The sequence below is a fragment of the Vanessa cardui genome, chromosome 18 (genome assembly GCF_905220365.1).
Source record: "Vanessa cardui chromosome 18, ilVanCard2.1, whole genome shotgun sequence".
Taxonomy (NCBI): domain Eukaryota; kingdom Metazoa; phylum Arthropoda; class Insecta; order Lepidoptera; family Nymphalidae; genus Vanessa; species Vanessa cardui.
In genome coordinates this window covers 7,808,933-7,832,785 of record NC_061140.1, presented here as the reverse complement: position 1 = coordinate 7,832,785, position 23,853 = coordinate 7,808,933, and the positions used below count along the sequence as shown (strand labels likewise).

Below are 23,853 nucleotides of genomic sequence, written 5' to 3'. Positions count from 1 at the left end.
AATATAAAAATATGCAAGATTCATGAAGCGTAAAGCAGGCTTTCAAGCTTAACTTCACTGTATGTTGTCAGTTATTAATATTTTTTTACATTCCACTTCAATGAACTGATAAATTTATACCAGGGGGAGGTTTCTATTTTCATATTTCTAGCTAATGCGTTAAGCTGGAGAGAATGACATCAATAATATATATTTAAGTTTATACATTTCGTTGTTTTTTTTATCGGAAATTTGAGATTCCCAAGATGGATGAAATAAATTATCCGGAACTTGTGGATTTGTGTGCTTAATTTGTAGTCACGATAAAATTCATCTCAAGGCCAAAGATACAGGTAAATCGGTATGAAACTACATGTCTACATAAACGCAGCGACCTCAACTGCATTGAGCAACGTATTGGACTAAGCTCCAAAATCGTCGATCGAGGAAAACTTTGTTCAATAGCGAAGTCTTCCTCGTCCGATAAGAGCCAGCCTATGCGTATTGATGCATAGGCTGTTATTTAATATATTTAAAACAGTTTTAACGGATCTGATTGTAAAAGAATTAAATAGCTAAAGAAAAGAACGACATCTTCAAAAATAATGTTCAAAAGTAAAAGTGGAAAATGTTTATCGCCTAACCACGACGTTTTACGAGCGGAGCAACGCACGGGAGAGGCCGCGGACGTGCTGCGAAAGATCCCGTAGCCTCTCCGTTTTCCGTGCTGTGGCGGCCATCGCAGGGGGTTTTAGTGAGTACAATCTCACATAACCCGGCCTCCCCCCCAGGAGTTCGGGTATCTATGAAGATTTACCCTGCGTCAACAAAAAAAAACCACGACGTATTGTTAAATACGATGATTGATAAATGCCATACGATTCATTACAGAAAAAAGTATATAAGCCACTTAACTATTTTTCATCAATGTGACATTAGCCAATGCTGTTATGTTTTTTGTGTGCAACATTGGCTGATTCACAATTCACAACACAACCCAAACACATGAATGTAAATTATCGAAGAATGTCTATCGAAAGGGTTCTCGGAAAATAATGTGATGTCGAAATGGCCCAGTGGTTAGAACGCGTGCATCTTAACCGATGATTGCGTGTTCAAACCTAGGCTGTTTCATGTGCTTAATTTTTCTTTATAATTCATCTCGTGCTCATCGGTGAAGGAAAACATCGTGAGGAAACCTGCATGCGACAAATTTCATAGAAATTCTGCCACATGTGCGTTCCACCAACCCGCATTGGAACAGCATGGTGGAATATGTTCCAAACCTTCTCCTCAAAAGGGAGAGCAGGCCTTTAGCTCAGTAGTGGGAATTTACAGGCTGTTGTTGTTATGAGATTAACCAATGTTGTTATGTTTTTTGTGTTTGCAACATTGGCTGATTCACAATTCGCAACATAGCTCAAACACATGAATGTAAATTATCGAAGAATGTCTATCGAAAGGGTTCTCGGAAAATAATGTGATGTCGAAGGTAACGTGTGTATTGTCTTCCAGCTGTTCCCCGGTCAAGTGGACCGGCCATATTCCTGGGCAGTGTACATGCTTTTCCACATGCACTTCACTCAAATCCTGCACACCGCCTCGATATTACTCACGCTGTCGTTAGCCATCTGGCGATACATCGCTATCAAGTAAGTACATATTACATTAAACAAATGTTAAGTGTTGGTCGAATTATTAATTGGCTTCATTAATTATTCACATTAATATAATACGATTAGTTGTTCGTATTTTATTTGATTTATAAATGTAATCTGTTATATCAGTAATATTTGCGGAATATTTAAACATTTTATCTTTGAATTCTTTATCAACGTAGAGCAAATACTAATTTAAAAGTAGAAGACAAAATTTCTTAGAATACTTTTTTATATGTTCTATGTTTAAAAAAAAGAGAGGTTTCAGGTTTTATAAAAGAATCACGTATCGCTCTAATTCAACATTTAAGAACTATGGTAACAATAAACAAGATAAATTATATGAATAAGATTTATGAGCACCGCGACATGATAACTTAGACGTCCGGTGCAGAATATTAAATGTGTTTAAATAAAAACAATGTTTATGGACTACATATATCTATTTGCAAAGATTACGAGTATGGCAGGCGTCGGGCGCCTTGCCAAGCGCACCTCATATCTTATAGACGAAAATGTATGGAGCTATATTTTACAGGGAAAATTTTTCAATCTTATTCACAAGGAAACGTTTATTGCATAAATATTTGTTATATTTTTATAACATGCAGGAGATATATCTTTTATTTTCCTAACATGTTGTACGATAATACCTTATTAGGGTTTTTATATGAATTCTATAGTATTTTTTTAAATTTCAACTATTATTATTACTTAAAGTGTATTAATTATACAATCCTTATTAAATTTTATTTTCATAAATTATTCCATTAACATGAATATTATAATGAAAAATGTTTTTTTTTTTAATTATATTCGATATAATATAGACACCTCAATTGTAAGTACATAAGTGTAGAACATTCCAATCCAAAAAAGAATAAACAAATCTTATATATATATATGTACGTATGTTACGATTACTATTTGCTAATAGCACTTCTGTACTCTTGGTTCATATGTCTATGTATTTACATCCACTTTAGTTTTACTGCAAAATTTTCGGTAGAAGGTTCGTCGACGTTCAAACGCTATTTTTTCGAAAATCCAATATAGATATCATAGAATATTCAAGCTCTCGATCAATAATAACAATCAATTCGATGTCAAATGAACTTTTAAACTGGTCTTACAAACGTATTGGCATGAGTTACCAGATTCAGTTTATTAAGCAATTCGTTTTGTGAATAGTTCCCTAGAAACCTTCTATTCCGCTGCGTAAATCGGCGTATTAATCTGATATTCCGCATAGCATTGACAAAAATGCTGCATTTTCTACAATCTGAGCGTACAATCCCTAGAGTACAATTTTGGATTTTTTAACTGACTAATTGGCTTAGCGTATCGAGTGAGGTACAAGGGATTCATTCGTCCACTATTACTTATAATAACTAGACTGTTACGTAGATTTATTGGCTAGCTTGAAATCCTGCTCTTGTCTTGGATCGCCATAATAAAAGATTGTTCAATTTTTAGTAGTATACATATAATAAATTATGAGTTAAATAAATAAATAATGAATAAATATGAGACAACATCACATACATTTCTCTAATCCCAATGTTAGTATTTAAAGCACTTGTGTTATGGAAAATCAGAAGTAACGACGGTACTACAAGCATCCAGACTCAAGACAACATAGACAATTAATGGTAATCTACATCGACTCGGCCGGGAATCGAACGTCGTCAAAGTTATTTACATAATTTTGGGAATTTGGAACTCCTATGCATTGGAAATTATGTTAAAGACCTGCACTTGATTTAGTTTAATCTCACCAGCAATAAGAGGAAGAAGATAAATCAAAAGGAAAACTCGTTTTACACAATTCTACCTTAAAATATCTTATGTGCATTGGGCTAGTACGAGACGTTAAATACAATTATTACTATTTGAAGTGTGTGCTCTCGGAAAACACGTAAATCTATTGCCTCTGCGCCTTTGTCTATTGAATTATCAGCGTGACGAAATAGAGAGTGCACCTGTGTTAGAGAACTATAATACGTTCTGTGTAGTTGGTGGGTCTCCCACGAAATTGGACACCGTGAGCATCATCAATATACTTTCATTTAAAAATTGATTTTAATATTAAGGATTATTTTGTGTGTGTGTGTGTGTGTGTGTGTGTGTGTATATATTTGATAAATCAAAAAACTTATAAATACATTATTTAAAAGTTATTAATTGCGTATATTAATGCCTACTATTAACTCATTGAAAAATAAATTAAAATCTGATAGTATGACCGCGAAATATTTAATCTTTCAACGTACAGGAATATTCGTTCAACAGTGAAAATATACGCATTAAAAGTGCAAAAATAACTTTTATTACACGAACGCCGTACACATGATTACAATGGGTGAAAAATATACTATTTTTGCCTGAAGAGTTCTTGAGTAGACTTACGAACTATTCTAAATAACAATTAAATTTGAAGTGTAGTCCACCACGATGCACCGATGCGGGTTAGTGGATATATGATGTTAAGGTTATGGTGATAATTACTTTAAAGTAAAGTAAAACCTTAAATTACTTTTGAGGAGAACGTCTGAAGTATACTCCACCATGCTGCTCCAATGCGGATGATTCATTAATTCATTAATTGCACACTTGCAGGTTTCCTCATAATGTTTTCCTTTATATCCGAGTACGAGATGAATTATAAACACAAACTAAACACATGAAAATCCGGCGGTGCTTGTTTTGGTTTGGGATCACCGAAATCTCAGTTTTAATGTGTTGAGTATTCTAAACTGTGGGCAGTCTGGCCTTTGATTAGTTTAATAAGGTTCAATTAGTAGTAGTGGAAGGATTTATTAAGAGCATTAAATGAAACCTTTTTTCGAGAAAGCATGGGGTAGATGTTGATGTTTTTTCTATTATATGAATTTTGTTACATAAATCTTTCTCAGGTATCCATCTCACGGGCCATCTCTGTGCACGGAACGGCGCTGCTCTCTTGCTATTTTATGTAGCTTCTTGCTTCCACCGATACTCTGCATTCCTTCCTATTTCGTGAGTATTTCTTGAGCTTATATTATATATAAACAGCTAATTTGTATCTTGATCATTGGCTGGAATAGTGACAAACCGATTATCATAGAGTTTCCGCATATTGACTTGTACTGAAGCTTTTTTAACTAAAAAACGCTTTGTTTAAACGCATTTCTAGATGGCGCTACGTTACATCAGCTCTTTCATAACTTTCAACTATGATTACCATGTAAATATATGCACTGACAAGGCAAAGTCTACCAGATTTGCTAAAATCAAAAATAAAATATATTGAAGCGTTTGAAATCAAATAAAATTCAATCAATTTTATTTGGAATGAAACTATTATAATTTAATTTTAATTAATTCAATCTATTGAATGAATCGTCGCGTTGCTTTTGAAAGCTTTGACAGGCGTGATAGGAAACAGCGTGAGCATTTCAATTTATTGAGCCTCCATATAATGGTAAAGAATGGTCTCAAAAAGGAAATACGAGGACAACGAAAGCAACTGTATTAGATTTTTAATATATCTTAATATCTTATGAAATTAACTTCGTTTCATTTTCAGAATTTCATTTAATTTACCGTAGAATATAATAAATTACATTTTTACTTTGTGTTTGTTAATTCATTAGATCTTTTCTTATTTCTATACAAAAATTCTATGTTTATTTCTGGATTTTTCGTGTAACACGTGGCGATTGCTTTGTATATTATATACAGAAATATACATTATAGAGCTAAGTAAGTGTATTGTGGAACAGATATAAAAAATTAGTTTAGTTTATTTTATTTATAATGACTACTTTTATCTAAGGAATAAATAACGAGTGCCCACCAAGTACCCTCATCAATTATTCCAATATTCTTGATGTAGTGAATGGATGAGCAAACCTTTGTACCAATAATCAGAAGGGATAATACAACTTGGACCTTATTATTAGCCGCACATTGACGTTAATAATTCTATATATGTGTGACGAAAAACAATGATTATTGAATATATAGAAGATAAAATAAACATAAATTTCTGATTATTATAATAATATATAACAACGCGCCAATCCATCATCATCCGCCTAGGTGTAGCTTGGTGGAATATGCTCCATACCTTCTTCCCAAAGGAAGAAGAGGCCTTAGCCCAGTAGGTGGAAATTTACAGGCTGTTTATGTTATGTCATGTATAAAAAACGCGCTTTGCTCACACAAGGGATTACAGTGAGGAAGTTGCGAAGGTAGACCACAGCTAAAGAGAGCGTGATGTCATTTGCGTCACGGCATAGTAACCACAACTACGCCTGAGGCGCCAATAGATTTTTTTACACAAAGTTATACCAAAGGCGCGGATAATATAGCTGTGGAGTTTGTTTAAGCCAAACTTTAAGGATTGAGGATTTTTTTTACTTCTTTTCGTATTTAAATCTATTGACAAAAGTGAACAGTACTTAACTATCATGTAGCGCTATGACGCGAAGAAAATGGTTTAGTACAAAAAAAGCTGAGTAGTTGGTTGAAGTGCCTAATTGATTACATATGCATTATCAGTCTGAGCTATTTCTTTCTCCTTTTTAGCTAAACTCTGACGATAGATTGTACTGAAAAATCGTACTATACTAAACATAGGAATTTGACTTTTAAGTCTCAGTGGATAAGAAATGGTAAAATCGAAAGGAAAAATTCAATTGATTATCTTATTGGATGTAAAGAGGATTGAATTGATTTAAAATGCGAATTCAAATACAATTGTTTTTAATCTGTAAAGTATTTATTTTACTTAGTAATTAGGGTGCCAAAGCCTCGACCGCCAAACAAGAATACTTAGGATTGTTGGGTTCCAGTTTGAAGGGTAAGCGAGTCTGTATAACAACAGGTCCAAGGTAAATAACATCTTAGTTCCCAAGGTTGGCGATTTATTGGCGATGTCCAGAATGATTAATATTTCTTACAGAGCCAATGTCAAGGAGCTGTTATGACTACTTACCATCGAATGTCTCATTTGCCCATACCATATCACAAAAAGAAACAAGATAACATCGATCGGTGGTAGTGTCCAATTCCTTTATTTTCTGTATTTAAGATTACATTGCAACACAATCTATGTGATATTGTATTAACTAACGTGATCAAACTCGTGGCATTTGAAAATTTACATTATAATACGACTGTATTAAATAGCCCACTTATTCTATTGTCTGTTTTACATTTACGTCGCATTCCCGAAATTCGTCTTATCAAATGCCGCATACAGATAGCTAGGATGTTACACAAGAAGTATCTAATTCAATAAGACGCCGCAGTATTTCGTATAAGCTGCTACGTGAACTTTCATTGCAGTATTAATAATCGTTAAAAGTGAATTCAACATCAATAAAGGAAATTATGATTAAAGAGATATATTAAGGTCACCGTAGATTGAATAATAGAATGTCAAAATGCAATTTTATTAGGTATATTAATAGTGGATCATAATAGGTAGGTGGAAACATGCCACCTGATGGTATAAGAAATATTTACTATTCCATAAGAAAATATATTTGTTGTTGAAATAACATTTGAGTAGTAGAGCGAAAAGCTCCATGGAAAGTATAAACTCGTCTCCACTGATGATCTGAATCGCGATTAACGGAAAATGCTGCTAGCACCTTTACCACCACTCCACACCGTCTATATTTATATAATAACTATTTTAGTAATATTTGTGATCATATTAATTATTATTAATTATTATTATTATTTTTATTAATTAACATTGGACATCACCTACATTACTCTGATCCCAATATAAGTAGCTAAAGCACTTGTGTTATGGAAAATTAAAAGTAACGAAGGTACCACAAACACCCAGACCCAAGACCACATTGAAAACCAATAATAAACCTTCTACATCGATTCGGCCGGGAATCGAACCCGGGACCTCAGAGTGGCGCACTCATGAAAACCGGTGCCGCACCACTCGACCGCAGAGGTCGTCGAATATTAAAGACCTATTAATAATAATTTGATACCAAAATAAGTCTCACATAAGCCAACAAAATTTCCAATGTTAGATTAAAACATAGAGGTAATCTAGAAGTAATCAACAGATAATCAAAGAACATAAAATTAAGTTTTTAGTAAGTAATTTAAAGTGTTACAGAACAAAAAATAAAATTATAATACTAATATTACAATATTCATAATGAAAAATGTTTTTTTTTTTTCGATAAAGAATGAAAGGAAGAAGAATGTGGATAACATTACTGTATTATTTATATGTATAATCGTCACATGCTCTTACCAAAAAGCGATTCTTGGCATAGTTCGTTCCCTCTATGTCGACATATAAGGTATGCTTTGACCGGGAAAAGGTATCTGGGCACTTGATATAAAGGCTGTTAACTAAGTACATTGAATCGACATAGTTATTTATAATTTAATAAATAAAAATCTGTTCTTTACATTCCCTGTGTTTCTCAAGCAACAAAATATTAAGTTTATTAAAAGAATTTGTCCCAAATTTATGCGATAATCTGCTAAAAAATGCATTATGTACATTTTCACCCTGAGTAGCCTCCTAAAAGATCTCTGAATGATGGGATAGCATTTTAATAGGTTTTGATTAGTCCGAGCCGAGGGTTGAACCTAGGACCTTAAATTCTACAGTCGTATAGTAGCCGTAAGTACTTAACTTAACCACGAAACCATCGAGGCAGTTTCATTACATAATAAGCAAACGATTATGTTCTTAATGATTCTTAGCGTAATAAAGCGTATCGAGTTCTATTAGCTTCTAACTCGTATCGCTATAGCAGAAAATTTCGTCGTTAAACAACATAAGACCTTATTATGTATCTGCTTTAATATATTAAAAATATATTTAATTTTAGTCTTTAATAAATCGTGATTATATCAAACTACTATTCAATATGTTTCTATTCAAATAAGCGCTTTTTAAACATCATTTTACTTATTGGATGAAATCACAAAGAAAAATTTGACACGACTTATTTATAAAGCTTGAGACCTTATTAATAATACTTATTTTTTTAAAAAAGAATGACCCGATAAACCGTCACTTACAAGCTTCCACTTTTAAATTTATCTAACGGCACAAAGTAGGTATTTGTTAATTTTAAACAATATCTATCTATCTAATATCTTAATTTTAGAAATGCGACAGTAACTCCCATTTTTATTTAATTAATACGCAAAATTGAATTCTAAGGAAGGGCATATGATACTTCTTAAACCTAAAACATACCTTTTTTTAAAAAAAAAACACCTACCAACAGCTAGACCTCCGGAAAGTTTAAGACCCGAGCGAAAACTATTTCGATAATGTCAAATTAAGATAAGTGCCACATTACTTAAAGATTGTATTAAAAACCTTGTTCCCGGTTAAAAAAATAAATATCGTTCTAACTACGTGCTTATTCTCCTCTAGCCCATTATTGTTCGCTTCATTAAACCTCGAGTATTCCCCAGAGAGTTGTATCTAGTGCATTCTCATAATAATTGGACGATTGGGACTGATATTAGTGTTACGTTTTACGAATATGTAATTACAATGTACCTATTATATTAACATAATTGGGAAGCTTTGTTTTTTTTTACGCAAAAACCACTAATACGTTATACAGGTTTACCATAATCATATACATATATTAAACACTCCGGGTATTTTAACGATTCCAATTTATTGATATAAAAAATATTAAGGTATAAATTTTAATATTTTTTTGATGCGCTATATACAACATGATAATATATATTTCGGTGGAAGATGATGACTGGTGGTCGAAATATATATTTGAAATATAAATAAATAGTCAAAAAATCTTATTGTTTATATAACCAATCTATTATTGTTTAACGTTCAATTAAGGAAAATATAAATAGTTGTAAATAAAACCCATCATTTTACTTACCTATAAATTTCTTTTGCAATTCATTGTGTATCTGTTACATTTCGGGCGTTCATATCAAAATAGCCTAGACCTGAAATTCACTCAAAAATATTTAATTAAAAATATTATGCAACATTTTAACGTACATCAAATAAAGTTTATTTCCGTTTTAAAACTGTTAATTAAATTATGAAATATATTTAAAATGTAACCGAAATAAACAAATAAAATTTCGTGAAATAATGAATACTGTGAATACATATCATTTTGTAACAACGGTAAATATTAAAATATTGGAATGACGTTTATAAGAAATATGAAATAATGTTTATTACAATGGTCTATAATGCTACAGAATTTCCATCTTGAATCAAAATTCTGATCCTCTGTGCAAAAAAGAACTAACACTCCTGTCACCAGTAGAAGCTATAAAGCGAGGTGTTATACTCTTAATAAAGCTTTTACACTAGAAAAAAAAAACCATAAGACACGAATAGATCATAAGGATTTAGTGTTAATAATTCTTATATAAATAAAAAAAAAACTTTGGGTATTAATTTGCCACTGACTGACCGTCACACGCTTGACATCATGATTATGTAATAAGAAGATATACTTCGGACTTTTTTAAAAAGGTTACATGAGAAACAAACTAGTCATAGATTATTTTCGAGTAACTCGTGGAAACATTTAAGATCTAAACTTCTTTTCGAATTAATGGATAATTAAAAATGTAACTGTGTAATGTAAATATGTGTACAAACCTATATTCACATGGAATAATTTAGTTTCAGATGATGAATATATATTTTTTTAAATATGTACCATGTTTGCGTTTTTTACTTTCCGCATAATTGTTTATAAATTTATTATTCAAAAAATTCGCGTTTTTTATAACATTGGTATAGAAATGTAGCTTATCTTATAAAGCGACAATTTAAAAGTGCTTGTAAAACCCTTCTTGGAAAAAGTACATTTTGATTTTGTTTACTGAGTAAATATATGAATTGAGCTTTCTTTTTTGTGATGAAGCTCATTACGTCGATGTAGTCGGACGTAAAATTATCGGCTTGGTTGGTCTTCTAAACGAATGTTGCCAAAAAATTTGATCATCTTTAAAATTATTTCACAACGACAAATCTTTTATGTAAAAATCATATTGACCATTTTTGTAGTAAAACAGAAAAGAAATAAGCAGTATTTATAGTTTTTGGTATTGGTTTTATTGACACAAATAACCTTTTGATTAACAGCAATTAATATGCACTGAAAATAAGCATTTTCCGAAAATGATAATTATTTTAACATTTTTAATTCGTATGGGTTACACGTACAGTTAAGACATGATGATGGATGAATTGGTTCGATAATAATTCTATTTTAATATTTTATTATACTTTCAGCTAAAAGTAGCCCTCCACTTTGATGTGTAATGATAACTTTTCAACCTTAACCTTATGTTTATAGGGATTAAAAATAGGCAATTACCTTTCACGCGTATTAAATTCAGGTTTCATGAACTAGTATTAAAAATAAACCCGTTGTATAAATTTAGATGAAATAATAAACATATACCTATAAATCATATATTTATTTCGAGGTATTTGTTTTTTTGGCACAAATGGTCCATACCGTAAAAAGTAATAAAAATAGAAAACATTATTTGTTTTTTTTTTTTTTTTTTTTTTAACATAGAGAGAATTAATTGTTTGCGGAGGGTAGAACCATTTAATATGAGATCTTTTTCGACTACAGTATTCTGAAAAATAAAATACGTTACAGATGATTATATTACCAAATTCCTAACCTTCTTATTAACTTCAAATTTGACGTTGGATCTAATATTTGTCCGTATATTAAAACTAGAACCAACTAACGTTGGTTTCCAACTTGGAACTGACCTAATTTACACACCGACCATACTTCATGTAGGCGTGGTATAGTAAACTTTGTAGGTAATATATTAACGTGTAACAGACAGAACGACTTATATTATGACAGGTGTAAAAAAATTTGAACAGATACACATTACATAATTCGTCTCTTACTAATTAGTAGATAAATAAGTATATATAGGTGCGTGCTGCGTCACCACAGATGAGCGCCAATAAAGTCAGTGCGTAATGAGCTACAGCGCGTTTCACTTGTGTCCTATATCTACTAGTGGCGACGAGGAACATCTACCCACAAAGCGAAAAATAAAAAACGAACAAAGGAATTGAGGCGGATTAAAATGTTTTCCAATTCAAAGCCGTTTTTTGGAAATATAACTACATTTAATCATCAGCATCAAGATTGGGTCACATATAAAAGTCGACTCCAGCAGTGGTTCGTGGCAAATGACATCGATGGTGAATCGGACAAAGGAGGTCTTAAAAGGCGCGCCATATTGCTCAGCGCATTCGACGAGAGCACTTATCAACTGGCCAGCAATCTCGTTTTTCCAAAAACTCTTGACGCAGTGAGTTATGTGGAAATTGTACGAGTTTTGGATGTACATTTTACTCCAAAGCGCTGCGGGTTTGCAGAACGTCATCACTTTTACGCGGCGTCGCAGCGACCGGGGGAGTCGCATGCGCAGTGGGCGGCGCGGTTACGAGGTCTAGCGAGCCATTGCAGTTTCAAGAATTTAGAAGAAGCTTTGCTAGACAAATTTGTGATGGGGATGCTTCCGGGTACCGAAAAAGAAAAACTCTTCGCAATGGAAATCGGGGAGTTGTCGATGGCAAAGGCGGTTGACCTGGCGGAGGGCGTGCGGTGTGCACGCATGGCGACTACGGCAGCAGGCACAGCAGAAGGAGTCAGCGTTGACCCTTTGTTTAAAATGACAAAGGGCCGCACCAATCGTAGTGACGGTGATAAGTGTTCCGTGTGTGGTCGAAAGAATCACAAATCTAGTGAGTGTCGCTTTGTAAATTACCGGTGTAAGAAGTGCAATAATAAGGGTCACCTGCACCGAATGTGTAAAAAAGTCAATTACGTAGACTCAGATGAGGTGAACGAGGGTGACGACGGTGAGTTTTTTAATATTCGCAGTAATAACGGGGGGCCTATGACCGAAACAATATCTATCAATAATATTTTATTAAAATTTCAAATTGATAGTGGGTCGTCTGTAACCGCTATATCAGATAAAACTTATTATTCTTATTTTAACAGTGTTACTTTAATTCCTACCAACAAAAAGCTTATCAGTTATAACGGAGGCTTAATTCAAAGTTTAGGTATAGCTAGGTTACCAGTGACATACAACAATAAAACAAACGTATTAGATTTCTATGTCATACAAAATGGAGGGCCGCCATTGCTTGGTCGCGATTTTATTTCAAAATTTAATTTAGAATTATCACCAATTAACGGTTGTTATCATGTGTCGTCGGTACCGGAATCGGAATTGCAATCATTTTTAAAAAAATACTCGGATATTTTTACCGACGAATTAGGTTGTTTTAATAAATATAAAATAAAATTGCACTTGAAAGAAAATGCAAAACCAGTTTTTATGAAAGCCAGGCCGGTTCCGTTTGCGTTAAGGGATAAAATAGATAAAGAAATAAGCCGTTTATTGCAGATCAAGGTCATCGAGCCCGTCGAGTTCTCGGAATACGCGTCACCTATTGTGCCGGTGTTAAAACATAACGGTACGGTTCGTCTATGCGCTGATTATTCACAAACGTTAAACAAACAGTTATTAGTGGAGAAATATCCTTTACCGACTATACAAGAACTATTTACACGATTACATGGTGGGGAACAATTTTCAAAATTAGACATGTCTTCAGCGTATAATCAGTTCGAATTGCTAGATGATAAACATGTCACTTGTATAAACACACACAAAGGGTTATTTAAATTTAAACGGCTTGTGTTCGGGTTGTCTTCGGCCCCCGCCATATTTCAGAGGGCCATGGAAAGTATTTTATCGGGGATAGATGGCGTACTTTGCTTTTTGGATGATATCCTTATTACAGGAAAAGACAAGGTGGAACATTGGGCTAGGTTAAAATTAGTTTTCGATAGATAAAAATAATTGTCAAATAAGGGGGGAGGAAATAGTAGATAAATAAGTATATATAGGTGCGTGCTGCGTCACCACAGATGAGCGCCAATAAAGTCAGTGCGTAATGAGCTACAGCGCGTTTCACTTGTGTCCTATATCTACCACTAATAAATAATAAATAAAAAACTAAATAGCGCGCGATTGCCAGTCACAAAGACTCGGGTTTATTTCATTTTCTTTGGCACGAAGTTTGCATCTAGGACTACAGGCATACGATTTCTGAGTCGTAAAATATTAGTAGAATTCGTTGCTTTTTTATATATATAATAATCATTCAGTTAGTCAAATAGGAATATATATCTAATATTAAAAAAAAAAAAAAAAATTCTGTAAGACCTACATCCACAAATGTCTTATATACTTTTTTATATACTTATATAAAAATATATATTTTTTATATTTATTACAACTAAAAAATACTTAACTTCAATGCGATGATTGTCTGGTCCTGGTGAAATTAACATCAAGATTATGATACTGCTCCAAAAATAAATGATAATGCTTAGAAATATTCCACGTCCATTACAGAAGTAGACGATAAGTCCACCTCCAGTTGCACTATTGTAGACAACAGAACTCATTATGCGAGGACATGACTAGATATTCGCGTGTATCTTAAAATAGGGTTTCTTCGATATCTTCCTAAAACACCGGTCTTCTCCCAGACATAAATTATTTGATATTTTAGTTCCGATTTATATGGTATACCAGAACTGAGCTGAGATGGCCCAGTGGTTAGAACTCGTGCATCTTAACAGATGATTGCGGATTCAGGCAAGCACCACTATGTATATATGTGCTTAATTTGTGTTTATAATTCATCTCATGCTCGGCGGTGAAGGAAAACATCTGACACCTGCATGTGTCTAATTTCATCAAATTTCTGCCACATGTGCATTCAATGAATATGTTCCAAACCCGCTCTTTTATGGAAGAGGGGGCCTTATATCTCAGCTGTGGGAAATGTACAGGCTGTTACTTTACTTTACTTTACTTACCAGAACGTATTGTATTTACAATGTCAAAAAGAAATAATGATTATTTCCATCGATGAATCTGCCCTGTTGAGTGAAATGGTTAACCGTTACCCTGTATCCGTAAATACACATAAACTTATTGGTTATATAATTTCCTGGGTACTGGCTAGTTATCCAAATAGCCTAATGCCTAATGGTTTATATCTGATATTGACATTACTGTCAACTCCATAAAATACCATGTGTTTAAGTTTCTGGCGTAAATCAAATATATTCTACTAGACTCGAACATAGTATTTCGATTAGCATGAACTAAGCGGCAATTTATACGAAATCGAACAAAATTTATTGTTTTGGCCTTAAAGCTACCCAATTTTTCCTGCGTAGGTTTATTTAGAAAATTATGACCAAACAATACAAAATTGGTCTATTTTTGTAGATTGGACAAGCAACAATGGTGTCACAAAATTTCTAAGTTTATAACGCAGGTTACCGCTTGTATTTGACGTTCGAATTGTAACGCGACGAAAGGTAATCGCTGATGGTTTCCGATGAAATTCACTTTGATATGTATATTACTTTTTGTTTTTCCTTATTGCTTGACAAATTGGTATTGTTTTTACGACATGATTTATAATATATACTGGGACTTTCCGTTATTAGAATGGCACGTGAGTTCATAAGTCTTTATTGTGTGGTGTTTGCTAAAAATATTTATTATGTTAAAGATACAGAGATATTGCAATTGGGTTTTCCTCAAATGGAATAAAAAATACACATGAGAATATAATATAAAAATGCTTCCCTTTAACTACAATGATTATTGAATGACGATTACAGGAATAAAACTATCACCTGCTGGCTAATCCCAAAAATAAAAATACAAAAAGAAACTTTCGTAACTGAACCGATCTTAGTTTTTACTCTCACCAATAATCACTTATTTTAAGTATGACCACAGAAAGAGGATTTACATATTGTTTCTCGTGACAGTCACCATTTGTTAGTAAAATAAAAATAATAAATTTCATTAGGTATAAATTGTAATTATACTATAAATACGTATAAATTCTGCATGTAAATTTGGTCCTTACAATCTATTAAGCAGATCTAAATGTTTGATTCAACTGTGCCTTTAGTTTCACGACAATGATAGATACAAGACGATTAAAGGGCACAAAATTATTCAGAACAAATACAGCTAAGTTGGGTGATTGATTAAGGAAATCGTGTGGCGCAGAACAATTAATGGAACTTGGTTTCTCGGCCAAGGTTTCTCCACACCTTTAATTAATCGATTCTGATGTTGCTATTTTTATCAAATTCGATTCTTTGTTTTTGTTAAGTAGGTTTCTTGTATTGATCATTACTTATATCCTACGACTTTCACATACCTTGAATGACGGCAGATTCCGGGGTTTTAGATTGTTTCCCAGGCCAGATCATTAATCCGGTCTGGGTTTCTATTTGAAATCTATTGATTTTTTTCTTTGTAAACACTTTGAAATGTCTGATTGTATCGGATTGGAGATTAATGCTACCGCGGATTTGTGTCTGTCTGTGATATATCTAGGTTTATTTATCGTAAAATAATATTATATTTATTTCTAACACATTTCGTGGTAAAAATCATGAAACTGCATTTGCCAACTTGCGTGTTACCCACCCGCATTAAAGTAGCGTGGTGAAAGTCCAAAAAAATCTTCGTAAGAGCAGAGTCTATTTTGCCCAGGACTTTTGAGGGTTTCCATAAACTTCGGTTATGTACATGTGCTGAAGTAAGTTTAGAAAAATGCCCTTTGACTTTGTTTAACTGATATGAAAAATACAAATAATACTTTGACAAGGCATGCTAAGACGTATTTTGGGTATCTTGGTTTAAGTCTGAATTTTCGCAATCATATAAGACAACAGGATAGATGTACCACATAAAAATCCTTACTCACAATCTGATGTAGATTTATTGACACTAGGAAAATACTTGCGTAGTTAAATGAAGCCCAAACCATTTCTATCTGAATCTTAATTCCTTAATCCCAGTTCTATGTCGCGTTGACCTTAAGCCAGAGGCATTAAAACTGTCTTTATTTACTGTTAATTAAGAGTGGCTATAGTTAATAAAATTCGATCAGAAGTTTATTATATCTCTTTGATAAAACGATCTTAATATAAAAAAATTATTATTAAAAAAACAAAATACCCGACTGCACACTAAAAAAAGAGTAAAACAAGCCCCACAATAATATTGATCAATCAAATGCTAAAAACTAATTATGTAATACCGTTTAAACAATACCTATATTAAAATACACTACAATATGTGTTCGTAATCGATAGTTAAATAAACAGAAACTTATTTTGAATACAAATTTACTGAATATAATTTATAAATGTTGATGGAAAGCATCGCAGGCGGGGACCAACAGAGGCTTATTTATAGTCATTTCGGTTGTGCACCATTTAGCAGAATTTTCGTTGGTGGCGGTCAAGGTGGTCCCCGCCTGCGATGCTTTCCATCAACATTTATAAATTATATTCAGTAAATTTGTATTCAAAATAAGTTTCTGTTTATTTAACTATCGATTACGAACACATATTGTAGTGTATTTTAATATAGGTATTGTTTAAACGGTATTACATAATTAGTTTTTAGCATTTGATTGATCAATATTATTGTGGGGCTTGTTTTACTCTTTTTTTAGTGTGCAGTCGGGTATTTTGTTTTTTTAATAATAATTTTTTTATTTATAACTTAACAACAAACAATTTTATTGTTTTTATTTAACCAACTAATTAAATTATTAAACCAACTAATTAATTAATTTAAATTAATTAATTTTATTAAACCAACTAATTAATTTAAATAATTTATTTTTATTTGTTTTATTTTATTGTTGCTGTTTTTATTTAACGAAAATGTTGTAGATGTAGAAGACTATGTATATGTAAGTACCATTTTAAATTATTTCGACGACATTTGGCTTTAGATTACGAGTGATGTTACTCCGCAACATAAATTTACCGCCAATCTGGACTGTTGGTAGTGAAGAAGAAAAAGAATTAGGTGAGTCATTACTGCTGAAGATCCCGCAAACGTTTAAGTTCAGTTAAAGAACATTCGTCGTGGGGCCGGTCCAACAGCTTTTTTGGGTCAAGTGTTTTTATTGCTAACCCAGCAAGTGTTTTAACACGGCTTAGGGCTACATAAGCCTGGCCCTTTGCAAACACGTTTGATAGGTCCACGACAGCCCGATCCAAGGTGGTACCTTGCAGTTTGTGTACCGTTACAGCCCAACAAAGTATCAAAGGCAGCATCCGACGTTCAATCTTCCCTTGTCCGCGAAGCGCATCAAAGTCGACAGTGGAGGGCTCTATGCGAACCCCCACACCCAATTCATTGCCCTTAACAGAACGATCGTCGAACTCTACGAATACTGCCTGCGGTAACTCACCTGGTTCTAACTGCTCTCTGCGAAGAGAAGGCCACTCAATTCTTCTTATGATACTAATAGCACCGTTCACCAGACCATTATATACGCCCTATCTTTTTGCTTGCTAACGCATGAGTTGCTTTGCGTTGACGCAGAATTAACATGTTCCCGTGGGAATTTTGAGAAAAAACGTATCCTATATTAATTACTCCCGTGATTGAAATGAATCTAATGATACCGCATACATATTTTTTTAAAGGGAAATTTAGAAAAAATATTATTATGTCTTTATCCCGTGGGACTTTTAGGATAAAATGTATCCTATGACACTCCCGTAATCAAGACAAATCTAACGATACCTCATACATCAAAATCCATCAAGCCGTTTAGGCTACAGGAGGTCACAAAGGAAAAGACATACATACATACTTACATACACTCGAAAAACATTACCCTCCTTCTTTGGCAGTCGGGTAATTATTAAAATGATCAAAATATATGTACATATTAATTCATATTCATAATTCTTCTTAATCAAGCTAGCGGAAATTAATATTTAAATTAAAAAAAAATCAGTTCTATTGAAACTTTTGGATACGATTTTCTTCCATACCAAAATTCGTGATTAAAATTGAATAATGTCTAACTTTTTGACATTCAAATGTAAAGATAATTTCACTTTTAGTTTCATTTCGAATTAATATTCGATATGATATAATGTTCGGATAATTCCTAATCAGTATTTCGGTTAGTTTTGTAATAAGTAATAAATATATTCATGCATCAAAAGTTTGTCCATAATGATGACTTGTATCTATTACATGGATCTTATATTATATATTTTTTTCTTTCTAGGTATTTACTATACACGAAGATTTTACATTAGACCGATCACCATCAAAGGTTTACTACGTAGATTCAAATTACGACGGCAGCCTTTATCAGATCAACTTTTGGGTCCACGCTGTGGTCATTAAGTTGCTGCCGTGCGTTATCCTGACCGTAATTAGTGCTTGGTTAATCCGGGTATTATACCGGGCGAACAGTCGGAAAAAAGCACTTAAGGGATACAGTGCGTGTCCAGCAGACACAGTCGTCAATGGAAATGGGAATATTTTCAAAAGAAAGTCGACTAAGCGAACCAAGTCTGAGAGGAGAACGGATAGAACCACGAGAATGCTCGTCGCGGTACTCCTGCTGTTCCTGTTGACGGAATTCCCACAAGGTATTTTGGGTGAGTAAATTTGGATCATATAAATTTAATGAAATTGTATATTTCTGTAATGTATCGATTATTGTAATTATCGATTATTGTAAGTCGAAATCTGAATGCAATTTTTTTAAAAATATTTATAGAAATTAATGAAGCAAAATATATACAAAATATATAAAGACATAATTTTTAAGTCGGCTTGGTAATTAATACTTTAATTTTTAAAGGTATATTTGTTATAAGCACGTTAATTAAAATCTATTGAAATAAAGATAATTTAAAGAAAAATAAAGCAAACTTAAATATGTATCTTCAAACTAACACAGTGTTAACAGTGTAACAATAACAGTTCATGACAAAGATAATTCTGCCGAATTCTTGTTTTCATTCAATTTAGTCTTACCAGCTTTCCAGAGAGTTCTATACGAGTAAAATAAATAGTCACCTAAGTGTTCGCTGAAAACTAGCTTTATTAGGTTGTTAGACATTCGATTAATGCACTCAAAATTCAAAGCGACATTATATTATTTCAGTAGATGGTATGAGTACAGGGTTAATTCACAAATTGAGTCTCTGGTGTTCTGAGATCATTTTATTTTTGGAAGATACACGAGAAAATTTTCAACAGATTTGAGCCACTATTAACACAGTAATCGTGTCTCCAAACAGGGGTTCTGTATGTTATATCTATTGTAATTCGTTCTCTCACCATTGAACATGAAACACGACGGTATAAAGTACCTATTTTTTTTTTCGATAAAATAATTTAGCTGGACTTTAATCAATATAACACTTTTACAATATTTTATAAGAATTTTTATTCTTATTTCAATATTAAATGCAACTTTATCATCTGTAACTTAGAGCTTAGCATGTCCTCGGGACATTCTTTGGAAGATTCGAAATAACAAAATCTCAGAACTAACCCAAACACGCAAAAATATCCCAGTGGGAAATACAACCCGAAATAGATTACGAGTATGTGTTTTCCTTTATCATTTCCATTTTCAAATACTATAGTATACACACAATCCGTTAAAAAAATATTTATTTAAATTTTTATGATAATATTTGTTCATTCTTTCTTTCAAATTTTTTGAGATATATTGGGTATTTTTTTTTCGGCGTAACGTTACCCGTCTGCGGACATTTAGAACGAGGTAACTAATTATTATCTATATTTTGTGTGACTTATTCATGAGAGAATTATTTGAAGGTATATTATAGGATTTGGAATTAATTCGAAATAACTTTTGCTATCTATAGATATAATTTATTTTCTTACGTCTGTTGTCTGTCAGCTGTATTCCGCGATTTTATTGGGATTATAAACGTCTGTTTCACACGCATGATTTACATTTAAGCACTAGTAAGAAATTGCGACAACTTCGTGTTGAATATGAAAGCATATAAGACTATATATTATATGCTAGCCATGTTTATTGGTTTTCAGTAGACCCTCTACTTACTTAATATCATCTTGGAATTCAAATTGGCAGTGAGCGGAGCGCGTGTTTAAATAAAATCCATCTCGTTTACATCTGAAGGACCACTAATTCTTCTTTCGCTCACACGACGATCTACAAGGTGTCCACCCATGTGGATCGTTTTCAACCACTGGATGTCGAAATAGATCTCTTTGGATATCATTTTTTTTATGATGACGTCATGTGAATTTTGGCAGTTTGGAATGATTAAGTCATTATCAGGATAATTTTTGTAATCTATAATAATAATAGAACAAATATCAATAAACAGTTGAAATCAAAATATGATAAATTTTATCTTTTGCCAGAGATAAGATTTCTTGATTATATTAAAAAGATTTGCTTACGTCTTATATCATCGTGACATCTTCGAATGTCAATGTAAATCACTTTACCCTCAGATACAATCCTGTTAAAACTGTGTTCAGTTCAGCTGGAACACGATTTCCCTTTTTTCTTTCCCTGGCTCATCGTCAGAAATAACCTCTGGGACTATATGTGGCCGGTGGGAATAAATGCCATTCACACAATTTGTAAAAACTATTTCAGAATAAATGTTGCGCAGTACGATATCGTTGGTCTTTTACAAGCGCCAGTTAGATAAACTTCATCGGGTAAATATTAGATTACTCTGTTAGAAATATTTCCGAATGGTTTCAGCAACTGACACGTATACATATATTTGCTTTTCTCTTTACGAATAATATTTTCATTAAAAAATTTTCAAATACCTACATTTTAACGGTTTTGATATTTTCATCTTTGAAATTTGTTATAAAATTTATATTTTATGATTGTTCAAAGGGAATATTTATACTCTTTAGATAAAAGTTACTAGTTAAGTAATGTTGTAATGCTGTACATTGTAATAATAACTTTATATATAGCGTGCCTCACCAACGCATTAGTGGTTTTTTTTTTATGTGGTTCCAAATGCATTAGCCCGCTTGTAACATGAGTTGCTTCTGTTTATAATACAAAAAGAAGTATTGTATTACAGTGTTCTATTTTCAAAAACGTATATACTTACTAACCAATTTCGCCACATCTTACCACATTTTAATTATAATATTTGTTTCAAATTTAGTTTGAATTGAAGGAACTAGCTTGCAGCGTCCAATTTTGAACAATATGCATTGCTTTGTGTTCTTAATTGGGTGAAGAATTCCAGCCGAAAATCGGGCTCAGTGGCCAATAGTGGAAGAAGTTTGTTCCAATGTTGGAAAAATATAACTATGATGACGATATTTCATAGATTTTTTTTTATTATTTAGTGCAACTCATTAAGAAGACAATTTCAGGCCTTTTTTGTTATAGTATAGTAATCTAATGGTCATTTTATCCACAAACATTGACGTAATGAGCAGACATTACAATTCTTATTGTCCTGCTACGCTTTCAAGCATGTGATTCAATTTGTTTTTTCTATACTTGCGGTAAAGCTAAAGAAAAACGAAATATCTAAAGTTAAATGCTGAAAGTCAGTCTATATTGAGTCACTCGTTATGTATAATAATAAATAAAATAAATAAAAATAAAATAATTTATTTCATCAGTAAGAAAACACATCATTAACATTACAAAGGTTGACTTCTCCTTTTGAGTGCAGTATGCTCCCGTGCCAGGAGAAGTTACTCTTCCTTATCTCTCTCATACTTAAATACAAATTACTGACACTTCTTAAAGACTAAACAATCAGCGTGACGGAAATACAAATTGCAATAAACAGTGAATAAATTTATTACAAGCGTGTGGTGAGTTCGGTATAATTTCATGTGTGTGGATGTGTGTGTGTGTGTGCGTGCGTGTGTGTGTGTGTGTGTGTGTGTGTGTGTGTGTGTGTGTGTGTGTGAGTGTGTGTGTGCGTGCGCATGTGTGTGGTGATGTGAGTAGATATCCAATGAATTTACAAAAGGCTCTTAAGTAGTAGTTCTGTATTAATGTAACAATTTGTTTCATAAATAACATTTCTTTGTTCAGGTTTAATGAGCGGATTGCTAGGCAGATGTTTCTTCAAGCGGTGCTACGATCTCTTCGGGGAGCTGATGGACGCCCTCGCTCTCCTCAACGGAGCCATCAATTTCATCCTGTACTGCTCCATGTCCAAACAGTTCAGGACGAACTTCAGGCAAATTTTGTGGAGCCGATGTACTCCAGCTCCACGAGCGAGCTCGCACACTGAATTGCAAACAACATATGTATGAAAGAAATGAAAATAGTCAGACATTTGAAGACAGAAAAAGAAAGAAAGATAAGAAAGTTAGATAAAGTTTTGTATAGCATTTGTATGTATAATTCTGATGATCACTCAGTTTACATGTAAGAGCTTCAATAGTATAATGATCGATGCTCATTTGTAACTAGGCATTCATTTTTAGTTTATTGGCAAGGTTTCTGCTATCACAAAGTAAATATTTTGTACAGGAAAATATAATTGTATACATGATAAGAATAAGGGCGTTATTATGAGGGTGGGGATAAAAAGATTTGTCAAATTACAGTTCCCTTTAAAATTGAAATTTATTCAATGTAATTTCAATGTCAGTTATAATCTGGTGGAAATTCAGAAAATGGTGATGGAATATAGAAAAATATTGTAAAATTTAAAATTAAATTAAAAAGTCCGTTATAAAAATAAACTGTATACGTATCCCTTAGCCAGCTTATATATAAAAAAAATAAATTGAATATTAGCGTATGTGTGATTGAGTTGTATAAATTGAATTTACGTTGAAGCCCGGTACTATATTTAAAAAAATACTTTTATTTTTGCATACGAATAGTAAACTGTCTTCAATTTTATATTCACGGATCGAAAGTCTATCAATAACGGATTATAGGCTTACATGTATAACGATGACAAATATACTGTATTGCTTCAATAAAAATTGTAATAAATAATTTGACGATATCCGTGGTCGAGAAGTGAGTACACCGGTTTTCATGGGTACGCCACTCCGCGTTCCTGGGTTCAATTCATGGCTGAGTCGATATAGAAAAAGTTCATTAGTTTCTATGTTGTCTTGGGTTTAGGTGTTTGTGGTATTGTCGCAACTTCTGATTTCCATAGCACAAGTGCTTTAGCTACTTACATTAGGATCAGAGTAATGTATATGATGTGGTCCAATATTTATTATTATTGTTTTAATCAACAATTCTACT

At 32.8% G+C, this 23,853-nt stretch overlaps 1 protein-coding gene across 3 annotated transcripts in view; it reads left to right on the top strand.

Annotated features, from left to right (window-relative positions):
- LOC124537378 (G-protein coupled receptor dmsr-1-like) overlaps positions 1-23,521 on the top strand; it is a 60,198-nt gene extending 36,677 nt beyond the window's left edge. For all 3 annotated transcript variants that reach the window (XM_047114206.1, XM_047114209.1, XM_047114207.1), the window contains exons 4-7: positions 1,495-1,631; positions 4,553-4,655; positions 18,847-19,225; positions 22,672-23,521. In XM_047114206.1, coding sequence (XP_046970162.1) covers positions 1,495-1,631; positions 4,553-4,655; positions 18,847-19,225; positions 22,672-22,895 — 843 coding nt within the window. In that variant the 3' untranslated portion in view covers positions 22,896-23,521. The remainder of the gene's footprint in view (positions 1-1,494; positions 1,632-4,552; positions 4,656-18,846; positions 19,226-22,671) is intronic.
- The last annotated feature ends 332 nt before the right edge of the window (positions 23,522-23,853 follow it).